The 17,578-nt window shown below is 33.0% G+C and overlaps 1 protein-coding gene across 1 annotated transcript in view; it reads left to right on the top strand.

Moving 5' to 3' along the window:
- Window positions 1–691: 691 nt before the first annotated feature.
- LOC142352926 (uncharacterized) overlaps window positions 692–17,578 on the top strand; it is a 28,216-nt gene continuing 11,329 nt past the window's right edge. The window contains exons 1-2 of the mRNA XM_075405082.1: window positions 692–701; window positions 2,691–2,931. Coding sequence (XP_075261197.1) covers window positions 2,713–2,931 — 219 coding nt within the window. The 5' untranslated portion in view covers window positions 692–701; window positions 2,691–2,712. The remainder of the gene's footprint in view (window positions 702–2,690; window positions 2,932–17,578) is intronic.

The following is a 17,578-nucleotide window of genomic DNA, read 5'->3' as shown; positions in this document are numbered from 1 at the left end:
TACACGGTCTTTCTGTTAAACTATAAATCTGAGATACGTTCATTGGAGTCAGTGAGGATAAAACCCAAAGAACCCTTCTGATTTGGTTGAGTACCAGCTTAACTCTGATATATTGGTGGATTGCACTAAATGAGACGAAAGATGTTAGAATTGAGTTTTTTGTGGATATCTAGTAGTTGACAAAGGTGTTAATCATATTGTGTCTTTCATTATATCTCTAACAAAATTTATTGCTTTGAGTAATTTTAAATATAAGATTTCAGCGGAGAAATAGAAAAAATGATAATTTTTGTGGTTCTTTTGGTTGTTTTGGAAATTTTCTTTACAGTTAAAACTGTTTTGGTTGTCTAAAATTTTTTATATTATTGAAAATTTACATTTTAATGGTTATTATTGTTTAATTTTTTTAAGGCTGCAATTTTTTTAAGGCTGCAATTTATATTACCGAAAATTTACATTTTAATGGTTATTTTTGTTTATTTTGTTTAAGGCTGCAATCCTATAATCACAATTACCTAAATTTTATTCCAGCAGTTTCTTCATTAACAGAAAATATTTGCTTACCGTACCTTGTATATCGCACGACTTTGCGACAATCTTTTAATCTGAATTGAAATTTTTTTAAACCCAAACATATGATTTTTGAGGGCCGATTTTAATCAGTTTTATTTCAGCAAAACTTGGCAAGCCGCAAAAATCATGTACGTAGAAATTTGTTTCCTCTTGGCCCCATTTTCATTTATTCTGATTTTCACTTAATCTGATTTTCATTTAATCTCTGACTCAATTAGGGTTCTTATAGAAACTTAGTGTCAGTCTTCAAAAAAGCGTAGTATGATCAGCAAGTATTTCCATGACATCTTTCAAATTGAGTAACAAAAAGCGTTTTAGGATAATATTATAAAGACTATCGCAAAAAATTCAAGCGATTAGAAGAACATTTACGGCTATTTTTAGAGCTAATATTTATTGCGCTTAGTTTTTATTACAACTGGCGGTTTTAATTAACAAAAATATGCATGGAGTAGTTTATGCCAAATTTTACAAACAACATTCAAAGTTCAATCCCATTTGAATGATTCAAACTTCTCTTACTTTCCCTTAAAAATTCAGACACGAAAAGTAACTAACTTCAAATAAAAATTCAAAAGAAAAATTGTAATGAAATCATTGTAATTATTGTAACAAAAATTTTAAGCCCATTATTTCTTAGAACATTTTTCTTTGTGTCTCTGAGCGTTGGTAACTTATTCAAAAGAAAAATCTAGATAAAATATTGATAAAAATTCTTCTTCGTTTTAATTGATATGGTGATATGGCAACCAATTAAAATTTTTAATGAGAAAATTTTGGCAATACAATTTTTGATTTCGATATAGATTGAGACAGAAGCCGCTTTTTGACGTCTTTTTGAGGGAAAGAACAATAAATTGATAACTTTAATTTTCTTGCTAACTGCCAATATTTGTAACCATCTTAATTCTTGCATTGCTGAAGTTTTCGATAAAGCTTCGTATGATCAGCAAGTGATTCCATAACATCTTTCAAATTGAGTAATAAAAAGCGTTTTAGGAAAAATTTAAAAAGACTATCACAAAAAAATGCAAGCGAATAGAAGAACGTTTACGGTTTCATACAATTTTTAGAGCTGATTAGTCTTGCGCTTAGTTTTTATTATAACTGGCGGTTTTATTTAACATAAATATGTATAGATTAGTTAATGCCAAATTTTACAAACATCATTCAAAGCTCAATCCTACTTGAATTATTCAAACTTCTCTGACTTTTCTTTAAAAATTCAGACACGAAAAGTAACTAACTTCAAAAAAAATTCATAAGAAAAATTGTAATGAAATCATTGTAATTATCGTAACAAAAATTTGAAGCCAATTATTGTTTTGAACTTTTTTCTTTGTATCTCTGAGCGTTGGTAACTATTCAAAAGAAAAATCTAGATGAAATATTGATAAAAATTCTTCTTCGTTTTAATTGATATCTTGATATGAAAACCAATTAAAAATTTTAATGAGAAAATTTTTGCAAAACAATTTTTGATTTCGATAACGATTGAGACAGAAGCCGCTTTTTGACGTCTCTTTGAGGGAAAGAAAAATAAATTGGTAACTTTAATTTTCTTGCTAACTGCCAATATTCGTAACCAGCTTAATTCTTGCATTGCAGAAGTTCTGTCGAAAACATCACCAATTATTTTTCCAAAAACTGAAAGCGAAATCACTTTAACTTACATCTCAATAATTTGTGCTCATGCAGATTTATCACTGAAAGTAACAAATAAAGACTCAGGTATGTTTTTTGTAAGCAAATATAGCCCAATCTGAATATAGCACTTAAGTTTTTTTTGCAGACACTTGCAGTAGTTTTATTACCCGGCCTTTTAGAGGTGCTGGACACCCAGTTGTTGCAGACACCATCATGGGTGAAAAATTTGCTGGGAAACAATCGTAAACAGAAAGCAGGAGATAAAATTTTGTGTTATTACCATTTTAACGTTGTAGCAGCAAAAATTGTTTTCGGCAGTTGGCCTCAAGTACATTTTATGCCCAAGTATAGTCCCAATAACGGCGTGCTTATGGAAACCGGGGGGGGGGGGGGGGGGGTTGAGAGGTACATACGTTGATGACCACCATGGGTGCTCTAGCGGGGAAAACGAATCTATTTTTTTCTTACAGATTACGAAGATATTCAACTGAGATGGGCGAATATCTCAGTTTCGACCCGGACGCAACCGTTGCTGATATGTCAATAGCAGATTTGTTTTTGGAAGACTTGATGTTCTTTTGGAGAGCTCTAACTCTGGATGAGTGGACTGGGTTAACTGATGAGCAGGAGAAGACCGTGGCAATCGTATACCTGAGTATGAAAGCCAGTGTGACTGAAACAGCGCCTGAGATATATGCAAAGCTGGCCATTGTAAGTAACGTGTCTTTAAATCTCTTCTGTTCAGTAAAAACACAAAACTGTTCAGAGTTAGCACCTAGTCTATTTCAGTACTCAATCATTCTATAGCTCAGACTATTTATAAACGCCTATTTTGGATTGTACATTCTATGAAAATTTCGATTCATAGACTGGTCAGACCATTTTCCTGAGTTAAACAATTACACTGATTTTAGACTAATTTTACTCTGTTCATTACTCTGGAACACTACGTTAGTGCAATTGTCAGCCTAAATGACATTCTTTTAATATTATTGGCGGCATAAAAACATTTTGTTTTTACCCTGTTTCATCCTTATTTTGGCATCACTTTCCAGGCATGTTCACAACAATAGGTATCACAGCACAAGCAGGCTCACAAATTCTTGAAATTATTGAAAAAAATGTTTGTCTCTGGGTCATTGCAGAAGAACGAAATTAGGCAACAGCTGGCTGTTGTCAGATGCCATGTGGCAGAAATAGGATCTTATAAGATCTTGCATTCTCAAAATGCGATAAAGTTCATCGCGGTTGTTTTAAAATCATGTTGTAAAAGGTGACCTATAATTTCTCATATCCCGGGTTCAAGTTTCTTTGATTTCATAAAAGGATCATATATGATTTCATACTGTCCATACTTGATTTCTTACGATCCTTGTAGGAAACCAAAGAAATCATATTTTATCCTTGTATGATTACCAAGAATTCATATATGATCCTAGAACGAATACCATGAATCAAACATCTAGTTTCCGGAAATAATTTTACCATTCATGTTTTTTGTTTTTATTCGGTAGGACATCACCTGCATTATACCCCGTCATCAAATTGTGCTCCGCCATAACACCCTAACGTACAATAGCATTTGCAAATTTGGGTACTAAATAGAAGAGTAAGTCCAAAAAGATAGCAAAATTTTTGGCATACTCTGAAGCCAGTTTATAGTTATAAAGGCTAATTTAAAAAAAATTCAAGAAAAAATATGCACAAAACCTCAAAATTCGTTTTCTGAATATGTTTAAACCACAAAGTTATTCTTTTAGCACACACAAAGAATCAAATGTGGATTGCAATTGCGATATAATAATTGTCTCTGTATATTAAACTCCTCTGACTACATTATGCCAAAATTTGTGGCACCAGTCAATGTTGTATGTGTCATATATGACCTTAAATGATTTGCACGAAATTTTTTTAACTTCAAAGGACAATCAAAATTATTTTGCAAATTTTAGACTTTGAAATTTTTTGTATGATCCCTGTATGATTTCTAGGAAATCTTATATGGTCCTTGTACTACCAAGAATTCATGCAAATCATTCATGACCTAGTATGATCACTAAGAATCATATATGACCTAGTAAGAAATCAAACAAAGTTGAATGATCGTTGGCCAAGCATGACGTACCCTTTGAAAAGAATGCGAGGAAAATATTATTTAAATAACAATTATCAATGACAATCTCATCAGAAGTTTGAAAATTGAATATTTATAATAAGTTGACAAAAGTGCATTATGACTAAATGACTTTCAAATGAAGCCCAAGTGAACATACCTAATCTTTCAGTATAGGTTTAACTGAGAAAATTAATTAACGTTTGAAATAAAAAAAAACAGAATATTCAGATAACAGCGAAAAAATTTAATGGCTTCCATAATTTGTGTTTTTGCAGATAATTTGTAATTTTTTCAACTTTTCCTCATCTTTAATCCATTTCTGTTGCTTAGTCTAACCGAAAACAGACTCTATTGATATCGTAATGACTTTTTTTAACAATTTTATTTAGACTGTTTTCGTTAAAAGCTAATGATTTTTAAGACATTTGTGAATATTTGGTTTAAAAAAAATTGGTTAATTTTTGGATTTTGTCTCATTAATGCCTCTTTTTCTCAATTTGTGACCTAGTCTCATTAATATAAAGTTCCGTCAGCTTTGCAGTAACGGAAAAGTAAATTTGTGTACTTAAGGTGTTTTCTGATTTTATTTTGACGTTGTTACTAGGTGTTTTAAATTAAGATGTTGAATTTTCGCCGTAAAATTTTTTTTTGTTTGTTGAATTTGTTTTTTATTTTTTGGTGCCGTAATTTATTAAGTGTGTGAGATCTCGTGAGTTCTTTAATGAGGCAGGGCATTATGTAATTCACTTATTAGTTTGTGTACCATTTTTTATAGCTCAAAGATCTATTTTTGATTATCTGTTCATTTGTTCGACAGTTATGTCAAAAATGTAGATGAGCTTGGTTCAGAACAACAAGTGCAAACGCACAATAACCGGCCTCTTTGTTTTATTTCATATTATTTTTGAACATATTTATATATATATATATATATATATATATATAAATATGTTCAAAAGTAATATGAAATAAAACAAAAAGGCCCGTTATTGTGCGTTTGCACTTGTTGTTCTGAACCAAGCTCATCTACATTTTTGACATAACTGTCGAACAAATGAACAGATAATCAAAAATAGATCTTTGAGCTATAAAAAATGGTACACAAACTAATAAGTGAATTACATAATGCCCTGCCTCATTAAAGAACTCACGAGATCTCACACACTTAATAAATTACGGCACCAAAAAATAAAAAACAAATTCAACAAACAAAAAAAAATTTTTACGGCGAAAATTCAACATCTTAATTTAAAACACCTAGTAACAACGTCAAAATAAAATCAGAAAACACCTTAAGTACAAAAATTTACTTTTCCGTTACTGCAAAGCTGACGGAACTTTATATTAATGAGACTAGGTCACAAATTGAGAAAAAGAGGCATTAATGAGACAAAATCCAAAAATTAACCAATTTTTTTAAACCAAATATTCACAAATGTCTTAAAAATCATTAGCTTTTAACGAAAACAGTCTAAATAAAATTGTTAAAAAAAGTCATTACGATATCAATAGAGTCTGTTTTTGGTTAGACTAAGCAACAGAAATGGATTAAAGATGAGGAAAATTTGAAAAAATTACAAACTGTTTGCAAAAACATCTGTTTTTTTTTTAAATTCAAATGTTAAATAATTTTCTCAGTTAAACCTATACTGAAAGATTAGGTATGTTCACTTGGGCCTCATTTGAAAATCATTTAGTCATAAAGCACTTTTAGTCAACGATTCAATGTCAGAGGACTACAAAAATTTATTAAAATCTCAAAAAGAAAACCAAAATTTCAAAAAAAATTACGAATACTCAGAGTCGGAGCCATAAAAAATAAGCGATTTCTTAAAAACAAAATATTTGTTCAATGGGCATCATCTGACTGTAAATAAGGGTTGTCTTTAACAAAACCTGGATTTGAAAAACGACTAGTCTCTAAATGACCTGAAAAAAAACCGAAATGGTTTTAAACATATCAGCTCTCAAATTGAAATCAAATTTTTTATAGTAAACTTCCCTAAGATACGAAAGCTACCCTTTTAATGCCCTTCCGTCTGTTAGAAACCCAAGGTTGTTTTATTTCTAGCATAAAAAGTAATTTTGAATTATTATTTTTATAGAAAAGATCTTAATTTGTACAGAAAAAAGTGAACAAAATAATTCCAAACATCAGGTGTTCACACAAAACTTTGAACCTCGATAACTCCTCGAAAAACACGAAATTCAAAAAAATCTTTTCAATTCCGAGCTCTAGGCTGGCCGAGCTCTACACATGTGGGGTTGGAAGAAAAAAGACATACATATATTGATTTTTAAAAAAATGCGTATCAGGTTAGTTCGTCTCAAAAATTTTACTATTTTCATGTGAAGCCATACGACGAAACTTACTTTTTGTAGTTTTTGAAGCACGCAGATTTTTTTTGAAAGATGCAAGCTGAGTAGTCACTGGTAATAACGTAAAATTGGTCAGAATATTTTATTTCACTTATGTTTACAAAGTTGAATATGGAGTTTAGAAGATGAATTTTTGAATCACACTTGTCTTCTGGTGATAACACTTTAGGAACAACCTGTTTACCGTAAGCCTCCGAAAAGAAGGCTTCTTTCGTGAGACTTCTTACCGAAATGAGACTTCTTTCTTGCAGCTCGCAGAGTTTTCTTGAAAGACGTAAGTCGAGTAGTCACTGGAAAAAAAAGTAAAATTGATCGGAATAATTTATTTCAAAATAGAATGCTAAGTCCCTCTGTCAGGTTTACACGGTTGCATGTAAAAAGTGTTGGTGAAACGGAAAATGTGGGGTTGGGAGTTTGGTGATTTGATATTATGCAAAAACTCACTTAGGCCAAAACAACCGTTGGCCCCTAGAATATATTATAGAGGAAAACTTCGAATATTTATTTTTTACATTTCAAAAAGTTTTTAACTTGCCTTGTCTTTAAATCAGCTCAGCAGTGGTCCATATTAAATGCTCAATGGCTATTAAATTCATACTAAAACAATTAAAAAAATTTTTTAGCAAATATTTTTTTACGTAAATCGGTAAATTGACCACCAATTAGGCGGTGGGTTAGCGTAAAAATTTTAGAAGAATGAAATTTTACAAGCTTGTTTAACTGATTTCTCTCAACAGAGAAATATTACAGGCATTTGACTATTTTAAAATGTCCTTTTTTAAGTGACGATTTTAAGGGTTTTAAATGGTATTCGGCTAAATTCTAACAACTTGAAGTTCAGAACTTTTAGCCAGTTTCTACAAAATTCCCTTTGCCTAATAGTGTTTTTGCCTAGTCTCTAATGCCAGAAAATTTTATTTGCTATTCATTACAGTCAACCTCCAGTCTCTTAAGATTTTGCCAATTTGCTGCAGGAAATTGTTGTGACTTATTGGACGTCATTTGTCTTATTTCATACAAAATATGATGGTGAGGTAAAATTATGCTAACATATTTATCCGGTCACATAAAAATATTGAATAAGTGGGAGAAATAGAAAAGAATCAGATCTTCAAGTAAAATATTATAAACCACAATGTTACTAAAAAGCTACGTACACCAGAAGTTTTTTTCATAAAGTTTCACAAACAGCAGAAAACAAAACATTTTGAGCTCAATTTTGTTCTTTATCAACTGGTCATTACGCCATTAGCTCTTTTAACGTCTAGCCGAAGGTTTGTAAGATTTTCATTTTGTTAAGTTCTAAAGAAAAATTTGAACTAAATTATGAAATCTGTTTTGACCAGTAATGACAGGTTTCTCCTCACATCTGGGTTAAATTCTATCCAATTTTCTGACACTTCTTCTGGACTGTATCCCTGCCATTTTAGTACCATCCACTCCTTTTCATGGACACAACTACCGACGATCTTCAATTTATGCGCAGTTGCGTTATATTTTTAAAAAATAAGTTCCTGAAATGCATTTTTTATTCGTAACTATTAAAAACTTCTAAATAACTGTCGAAGTATAGCTTGTTTTTACACCTAACATGCATTTTCTGTCCATCTGATTAAACATAAGTATTCGCTTGTCTGAACTCAAATTTTTTGCGTTTCTTTTTCTAGAAATCTTGTACCATTTCTTCAAAAACTCAAACAATTCCGTCACGGTAGATTCGCGCCCAAGTTTCATCAGTAAAAACAACATTTTGCCGGAAAAGCTTCATGAGCATTTTCATACTCCGCTTTGATGGAAAACACTCGTTTTTTCTGCGAATTGACTTTTTGCAGATTTCTTAAGAACGCCAATTTCTTCAGAAATTGTCTTGCTTTACCTCTGGAATTGTATGGTAGCAAGAGACATCGCAATGGCTCTAATACGCTCCAGTGAGGTCTGGGGATCCTATCACTTATTGTTACCTATTTTTTTCCGGAATTAGTTGACAGTTTTGTGGGTCTTCCTCTCGATTTTTTTACTTCGAAACGGTTTCTTTTCAGGTAACGTTTGTATGCATACTGTGCACTTGTTCTTGATTTCAAGTTGAGTTGTTTTTGTATTCCTGTCAATGAAAATCTGACATCTCGTAGCGCAACAACGACAAATAGTGAAAGAACAAAGAGGTTTAACCATCTTTTTTGTTTAAGTGGAGAAAATTAGAATGGAATATTTCTTATAACATCTGAATTTCACACCTTGTGTAAACGCCTTAGTGCAAATCATACTTGTGAAGCACGAATCATGTCTTAAAAGCAGAAAATATGCTGTACATATCTTTTCGTGCAATAGTGTATGATATGATCTTCATCTAAATTAATTTTATCATTCTTGCTTTGGTGACTAATCGAGCTGATTTCAAATATGATCAAATTTCAGGCTCTACTCGCCGCAATCTCTACATTTCTCAATCTGTATCTGGTATGCTGTTTCTTGATGTCTTCAGACCTTCGAGAACTCAAAACTATCCAATTTTCCTTCTGTCCCTGATCGACTCTCTCGTAACTGGACCGGGCTGCGTGTGGCAATTTATAACCAAACAGTTTGTTGTTCACCAACCATCTAACTTTCCAGATATGTTTTTTACGCAAGCTCCAAAATTTTACAGCAACATGCGGTCAGTTTTACAACGAGCACTTCAGATCCCAATTACGGAAAACGTGAACCCCTTTTTGGTTTAGTTGCATGCCACACTTAGTTTTGGTTCGGGTCAACGAATACGCATTCGGAATCTGCTCCTTTTTGCTCGCTTATGAAAGATACGTGTGCGTTTGCAAAGTCACTCAAAAATCGACCCTTCTTTCCGGCAAACGAAGGAGGAAAATGTACTTTTTAGGGACGTTTTCGATACTAAGTATAACTATCGCAGATTCTGTATTCAGTTACCTTAAAAGCAACTGGAATTGTATCTACGCATTCGATCAAAGTGTCGGATTTACACCAGTCCGAGTTGTAATAATAAGCTTATGTCTGTTATTTGTCTATTCGTTAATACCGGCCACTTTCTGTTTGTACTATTATTATAATATTATTAGAGTTTTAGTAAACAGAAGCAAAAAAGTTGGTCGTAATTCGAATTTGATCACGTGCTTCGCCACAAGTTGTTTCGTTTGGATATTCTGCCTGGTCATAAAAACAGTGCATCGAATTTCTACGTGGGCAATTTTGCACAAAGGCGATGGAGCTATTGAACATCTGGACAATTCTTTAATAAAAAATCGTGGCTTTCAAGAGGTAATGGTTCTTTTGGGTTCTGTAACTTCTATAATTGACCCTCTGCTAATTCTGGTGTGTCAGAAAGACTATCGCAAGCCGTTCTTGGCTCAAATGGAGCGGTTCGAGAAGATGTATTTGAAAATTCGGGGTAGGCAAACTTAAGACTTTAAACAAAACGTGAACTCGACTTGGACTGAAAAAAAAATTCCTTCTTCTTTTCCATATTTTGAAGGAATATTCTGCCCCATGGAAAAGAACATAATTTTATTTCGCCAACTTTTAATTGATGGGGGTTTAATTGTTGTAAGAGTGGGGCTGCCCGTCAGTGCAAGATCTTTTTATTGAATGGAAAAGTTTACAATAATTGTTCGACCCCACTTGTGGGGGGAGGAACTATATACTCAAATGGTTTTTTTGTTCAGTCAATTTTGGTCCGTCGCTATATTCATCGTAGAGAAATGTGAGTGGTATCCTTAAAAAGCTCATCCAGCGTAGAATTGGAAACTAAAAAGATTTTTTCAATTTCGTTTTTTTCGAGGAGAAATCGAGGATTGAAGTTTTGTGTGAACAACGGGATGTTTGGCTTGATTTTGTAACCTTTTAATAAAAATAATATTTCAAATTTCCATTTCACGTCACAAAACGAATCACTTTTGAATTCCTAATAGACGAACGAAGGGCGATAAAAAAGACTAGTTCTGGTCTCATAGGGAAGTGTACTATCAAAAAAATTTGAATTCTATTTGGGAGCTCTTTTTTTAGAACTTTTAATATTTTTCTTTGTTTTCTCAAGTCACCTAGAGACTAGTCACTTTTCAAATGGAAGTTCCGTTAATTGCAACCTGAATTACAGTCTAATGAAGCCCAATGAACAAATATTCGTTTTCAAGGAATCAATCGTGTTTTTTTTCTTTGGCTTCGACTCTTAGTTTTCGTAATTTTAAATGAAATTTTGATTTTCTTTTTGACGTTTTACTAAATTCTTGAATTCCTATGGTGTAGACTCGTTGACAAAACACTGCAATAATTTCCCAATTGAGCACTAAGTGAACCTATCTAGAGCTTCGAGTGGACAGCTAATGGCTGTTAAGACGTTAAAACCGGTTTTTCGCGAATTTTTTTTTAACATTAACTGACCATAAACTTGTTTCCGTGAATTGTAAGTCAGTCACAGTAATGACAGGACCACCTTCTTTTTTACTGCAACCAAAACTAATCTGGCTAGAGGATTGTTCTCTAACTGTTGTTTATATGACTTCAATACAACAAGACTTCAAAATTTTTCAAAAAATTTTTTGATTTTTTTCGTAATATTGGTTCTTCTTGAAATCTTATCACATTATCCTGATATTAATATCTCCCATTGACTTAGAGAACAATTTCAATGGATCATGGATAAAATACTTAGAGAAAACTTTATGGTTTAAATGGCTTCGACACTTTCTTCTCGCAATTTCCTGTTGATTTTTTGGTTTTTGCTTGTATTTGTTGTTGTTTCCATAGTCATAAGAATTATTGTGATGTCTTATTGATAACCAATGTTTGACAAGTAGTGTTGATTTCAAATCGAGTCACAACTGAGCGTATTTATTGACTTCCGTTGAAAGCTATTGAATTTAATGGCTGTTGAGAGTTTAAAAATGATTTTTCGAGAAATTTATTTAACATCAACCGGTCTTAAGCATATTTTCGTGAACTGTATGTCAGTCTCAGTTATTACCGGATCCCCTTACGTTCTGCTTGGACCAAAACAAATTTAGTCAGCCGTTTTGTATTCCAGCTTTTGGTGTTATGACTTCGATGCACGAGTTTTCATACATTTGTAAAAGTTTTTGGATTTTTTTAAAATTTCGGTTCCTTTTGGAATCTTAACCAATTATCCTAATGTTGACAGTTGCCTCGGCTTAGAAAAGACCTTCAATGGGTCATTCATAAAGTTTTCGCAGAAAAACATATGGTGTAAATGGCTTCGACACTTTCTTCTCACACTTTTCTACTTAATTTTTGGATTTTGCCTGTATTGGGTGTTGTTAATTTCATAGACAATGACTTATCGTGAAGTCTTATTGATGATTTGCGAATGATAAACAATTTTGTTGTCTCATCGATGCGTAACCTGGCGTATTTATTAGCTTCCTTTGAGAGCTATTGAAGTTAATGGCGTCATCTCTAAAATTTCGTGGTTTTAATGTATTTGTTCACGTTTGTTGATTTATTGGACTCTAATTGCTAAAAAGAACAATCCCCTTGCCGTTAAAAAATTAATTGAAAGTAGAGAAATTTTACTGAAAAGTTCATTTTTAATGGCTTCGACATTTTTCCTGCTCATTTTTTTCAACTTGCTGTTTTTGCCTGTTTTTTTTTTTCATTCTTTAGGTAGCCGTAAAATGCTGACCGGTCTCATAAGCTTGTAATCGAGGTTCGAATGAATGATTTTACCCAAACCAGTCGGTATATAGCAAATAGTCTTAAAGTTTAGTATACTAAACATTTAGAGAGTTTTCAGGTTTTTTCAATTTTTTCAGTTTGTTGTTCTATTCGTCAATTTATAACTTATTCTCATCATTGAGAGGTCCAGTATAAATCCTTGTATTTTAAAAATTAACTTGTTTAGTGATATCATGACGTCACTATTGTTTTGTTTGTTTGACAATATGCGTTTTCATAAAGTTATGTCAGTGGTGTATTTGTGTTTCTTTTTGTCATCCTTTAGCACAATCGCGTAAAAACAGATCCAAATGATTTTCAAATGTTGCCCGATTAAACTTATTTGATTGTTCAGCATATTTTCAGCTGAATAAGTATATATATATATATATATATATGTATATAGAAATTGAAATAAAAGACATTATATTGAGATAATAGCTAATGATTTTAATGGCTTCACTAATTTGTGTTTTCGCAATGTTTGTTATTTGTTGTTTCTATATTTTTTGAGCTTTTCTACATGTTTAATCCGTTCCTATGGCTTAGTCTAACCAAAGACAGGACCATTGGTTTCAGTTTGACTTTTTAACAAAATTATCAAGAATTGTTTTGCTAAAAGCTAATGATTTTTAAGGATTTTGAATACTTTTGAAATTATTTGGTTTAACAAGCGTTGATTGATTTTTCAATTTTACCTTGATATTTCTTCTTTTTGTTGACTTGTTGCCTAGTCCCGTTAAGATAAATCCCATCGGCTGTTTGAGTTAGGAAGAAGTGAATCTGTGTCGTTAGTGTTTTGCCTGATTGTTATTTGACGTTGTTACTAGGTGTTTTTTTAGATAATGACTTTTGTTTTTGTTATTATTTTGTTGTTGTTTTTTTTCTTGTAGTCTTTTTATTGACAGGTCTTGTTGTAAAGAGGCATGGCATTATTTAATTCAATCATTAGTTTGGTTGTGTAACGATTTTTTTTAAATTTCAGAAACCTATTTTTGATTATCTCTTTGTCAAAAATGTTGGTCAAAAGACAGTTCAGTCAAAATGTAAATGAGCGCGGGTCGGAACATCATGTGCGAACTCACATTAGTGAGCCGCCTTGTTCAAGTCTAAAAACAGAATCCGGTTCCTTTTCTCATGTATTTGATCATGAATGTGCAAGCGCTCTAAAAATAACTTCATATTGTTCTGGAATAAAGATTTCTGGATAAAGATACAACAATTGTAAAACGAATGGTAAGGGAGCTCTTGGAAGATATTGCAAAAAGTTTTTCGATGTGATTCTTCTAATCCTTAAATTTTGCCAAAATTAGAACCTATTAATTGGAGCAATTTTTTTCAAATCATTATTTTGTTCCAGTAGACCTGGGATCAATTCCATGCAATCGCTACCACTTTTTGGAGATTTGCGTTGAATGCAGCGAAAGAATTCATCAGAAAAAGTAGGAAATCTCACAAAAGTTTCTTGCTTCCAGCGCATTCAATGCTAAAATTTGCGGACAATTTTCTGCAAAAAAAAAAACGTTTTTGTCACCGTCATTCATTGCAGTTTGTATTTTATGTTCCGGTTGAACGTCAACCCGAGTTGACTCTCTTTTGGCAACAATTTTCTTGTTTTCTTTTGGTGCATGTTTATAAGATACAAGTTAAGTGTATAAATATACAAGATAGATCTAATCATAGGTAGGAATGGGAAAACAGAATGTACCAAATGGAAATATCGTGTCCCCCTGCCCAATACCAAAAGTTCTATCAGCCACAAAACCCCAATTTTTCTGTTGAAGAGTTGGATCTATTCTCTTCCGGACGCCCCAGTTTATTCCCAGTGTCTTCCCAACTTGCAAATTAAGTGTTGCTATATTCCTGTGTAAAAACAGCCCGTGCTACTCTTGGTCGTGCATGTTATACGACTACTAAGTTTGGGGGGGGGGGGGGGGGGGGGGTTGGGGTTTAGCGAAACCGAATATATATATATATATATATATATATATATATATATATATATATATATATATATATATATATTCAAATAGTTTTGCGATTAAGGCATTCACACTAAATCGGATTAAACATAACTTAAAATTGTTTTTGTTCTATGGCTGAGATTAAACTGACGTTTTCTAACCTATTCGTACTTAATCTAAATTGATAAACTTCACCTTAAAATATACCACATCCTGAAGATCTAGCTAAATGTTACCGGAACTTAGCTTATAACTTCCTGAAGTTATACTTTACTTAAACTTTACTTAAATGTTACCGGAACTTAGCTTATAACTTCCTGAAGTTATACTTTACTTAAACTTTACTTAAATGTTACCGGAACTTAGCTTATAACTTCCTGAAGTTAAACTTTACTTAAAAGACTCACGTCCACATTTTAAAATGTGGCAGAAGTTGCTCTTTTGCCAGAAGTTGAAATCTATTCTTTTTTGTCATTTTAAAACTTGCCCGTTTCGTGCTTTAAGCATTGTGGAAAAATTCTGGCTCGCTGAAACGCTTCGCAGTTCGCTATAAACGCCAGAAGTTCTCAGTGACTTCAAGCAGAGCAACTTAATCATTACTTAAAAAGCACACCTGCGCCCGTTCTAAGTTGCCCAAAGTCTGCAGCGCCCGATATTCAAATGCAAGAACGACCTATATACATATCCAAAAAGTCCACTTCCATGAATTTTCATCATTTTAAAGCGTGCAAGTTAAGTATTTTAAGCAAGGTTTTTTGAGGTCACGTCAAAATCGTCGGCTTAACAAATGTATTGCTTACGCGTTTATCGATGAATGCCACAATTTATCATTGACTTTAAGCAGAGTTACCTAATTTATAACTCATCTGTTTGAGTAACTTCAAATTGACCCCACATATCTGAACCTTGTAAGTAAATTTTTAACCCAGAACATACTAACTTTTCTTTGAATGACGTCACTTTTTTAGGTTTAGTGGAGACTCTGGGTACCACGATGTCCTCGTAGCATTGATCGATGTTATATGACGTCAAATAGCCATTTCTTTTGAATATGTCATACAATCTTTTGATCCACAATTTTGAAGAGTCCTGTGAAAAAAACAAAGTGGAGCGCACTTGAAAAATTTTGATTCCTTTGTCATATTTGAATGAGCACTTTTTCAAAAACTGAAGGCTCAAAATAATTAGATAGAAAAATTTCAGCCAAAATTAAATTTGTGCATTCTGCATAGTAAGAGACATAAAACAATGTCGAAAAATGTTATCTATAGTTTGGAGGCGATGCAGCAGGTACGTGAAGCTGTGATTGTTGACAAAAAAGCAGATCATAAAGACAATAGATAAAGTAACACAAAAACTGGGACAAATGTTTGAAAATGTTTGTCTATTACCTTATTGGCTGAAATTAAGGGTTATTTGCAAACTAGCGTGAAAATACCACTTCTAACCTTGCATTGCGAGCCTTGACCATGCCTTAGTGGACCGTGGGGTTTGATATGAATAGAGGATCACGGTAGAATTGAACAGGAGCAGAGCACAAATCCATAAAATGCGTTTCAAAGCCAAATATTTTTCTTCCTCTGATTAGTCGACACAAACTCATCAGTTTAATAGCATTTCTGTGTTAAAAAACACTTATTCAACAGCATAACGAAGGTCTACACGTGATTGCAACACCATGCCCCTCCCCCATCATGGGGTTGCGTAGAGAGCCGGAGTGGAGCACGACCCGACTCCACACCATAGCTAATCGAGCAACGGTACTGATTGTTTCGCCATTTCTTTAGTTTGTATTTAAATCTAAACCCATCTGATTATTTGGCAAAAATAATGTAAGCATTTAGCTCCTGCTCTCTTTTTGTCTAGTTCGACTCTGCGCCTGTTCGGTTCCAATTCCGAGCTCAGATATGAATTTATAACAAAAAAAATATCACGATCAAGAATTTTATGTGCTGTATTATAAGAGAGCTCTAAAACTTGGGCAAATACGCAACTTGTCTGTTACTTAGTTTTTGATCTATTGTCCCCATTTTTGGTTTCGATCTATTTTCCATTGAATTTTTCGTCCCTATAACCTTTTATTGAGCAAGCTGCGACAGATATTGTCCCAACAACCATATTGCGAGAGCAACGAATATGGTTATCAATGAATAAACAAAAATCAGGAAATCGATGGTTGCGGAAACTTGATTTATTCAAAGAAACGAGGTGAGCGAGCCCAGCTCAACTTTTAATAAGAGAAATCATAGGTCGGTTACAACTTTACTACTAGTAAATTTGTTTCACAATTGGTTTGATATTAGTTAAAGTAATATTATTGCTTTAGAAATATATCGGGTGAAAATTGGAATAAATTGTTGGCACTTTTTTAATCGGCCCAGTTATAAATCAGCATAGTTGTAGGTTAACTGTATATATCAATACCTGAAAATAGCAGTTGACAGTTGACGTTATCATTGCTGTTAAATGGATAGGTTCGCTCCTACTGCATTTTCTTAACGAATGAAAAAATGGAAAAAATTGCTTGTAAGGAGGGTTAAATTTACCTTTTGTGAGTTTAGTTTCTGTTTGGGTAAACTTTCTCCGTTGAATAAACGCACCATATTGTCTTTCGTATCTCTCGCTACACTCTGATGTAACTTGAAATCTAAAACCCTCGTTTCATTTAACCCACTTATTTGTCTCATAACTTGCACAGTTTTACTCATCGCGTAATAAAATTCGGTTCTGGAGACGGAGTCAAAAATTAAAACGTTGACACTGGGCCGGTTGATTTTTGCAGTCTCAACGTGGAAATTTTCCGGTTTTTTGGTGAACCAAATAAACTGCTGGGCTGAACTATCGGGCTGAAAATAATACTTTTTCGACTTGAAAAACAGGTACCAAAAAGTGCTCATTTTGCATTGTATAACAGCAAAGTTGTCAATTCTTGACATGTCTTCTAATAAGTCCTCGACAGATCCTTGGGGAACGTTGAAATTTCGCAGAATAACTTTTCCCAATCTGGAGCTGAAAACACCAATATTTCTCTCTTCGCAATGGTTCATCAGAAATGAGCAGTCGAATGTGTAAAGAAAGGTTTGAATTTCGGGGTGATAATTTTTGAAGACTTTACAAAGGCTCGAAGCTTTTGAAATTTAAGCACTTGTCTTGTTCGTTATTTACACGGTTTATCATGAAGTTGCAAGATTCTTGGGGTCTGATTTTCGCCCGTTTGCAG

The sequence above is a fragment of the Convolutriloba macropyga genome, chromosome 14 (genome assembly GCF_964194025.1).
Source record: "Convolutriloba macropyga chromosome 14, txConMacr16.3, whole genome shotgun sequence".
NCBI lineage: Eukaryota > Metazoa > Xenacoelomorpha > Acoela > Convolutidae > Convolutriloba > Convolutriloba macropyga.
This window is presented reverse-complemented; position numbering and strand designations above follow the sequence as displayed.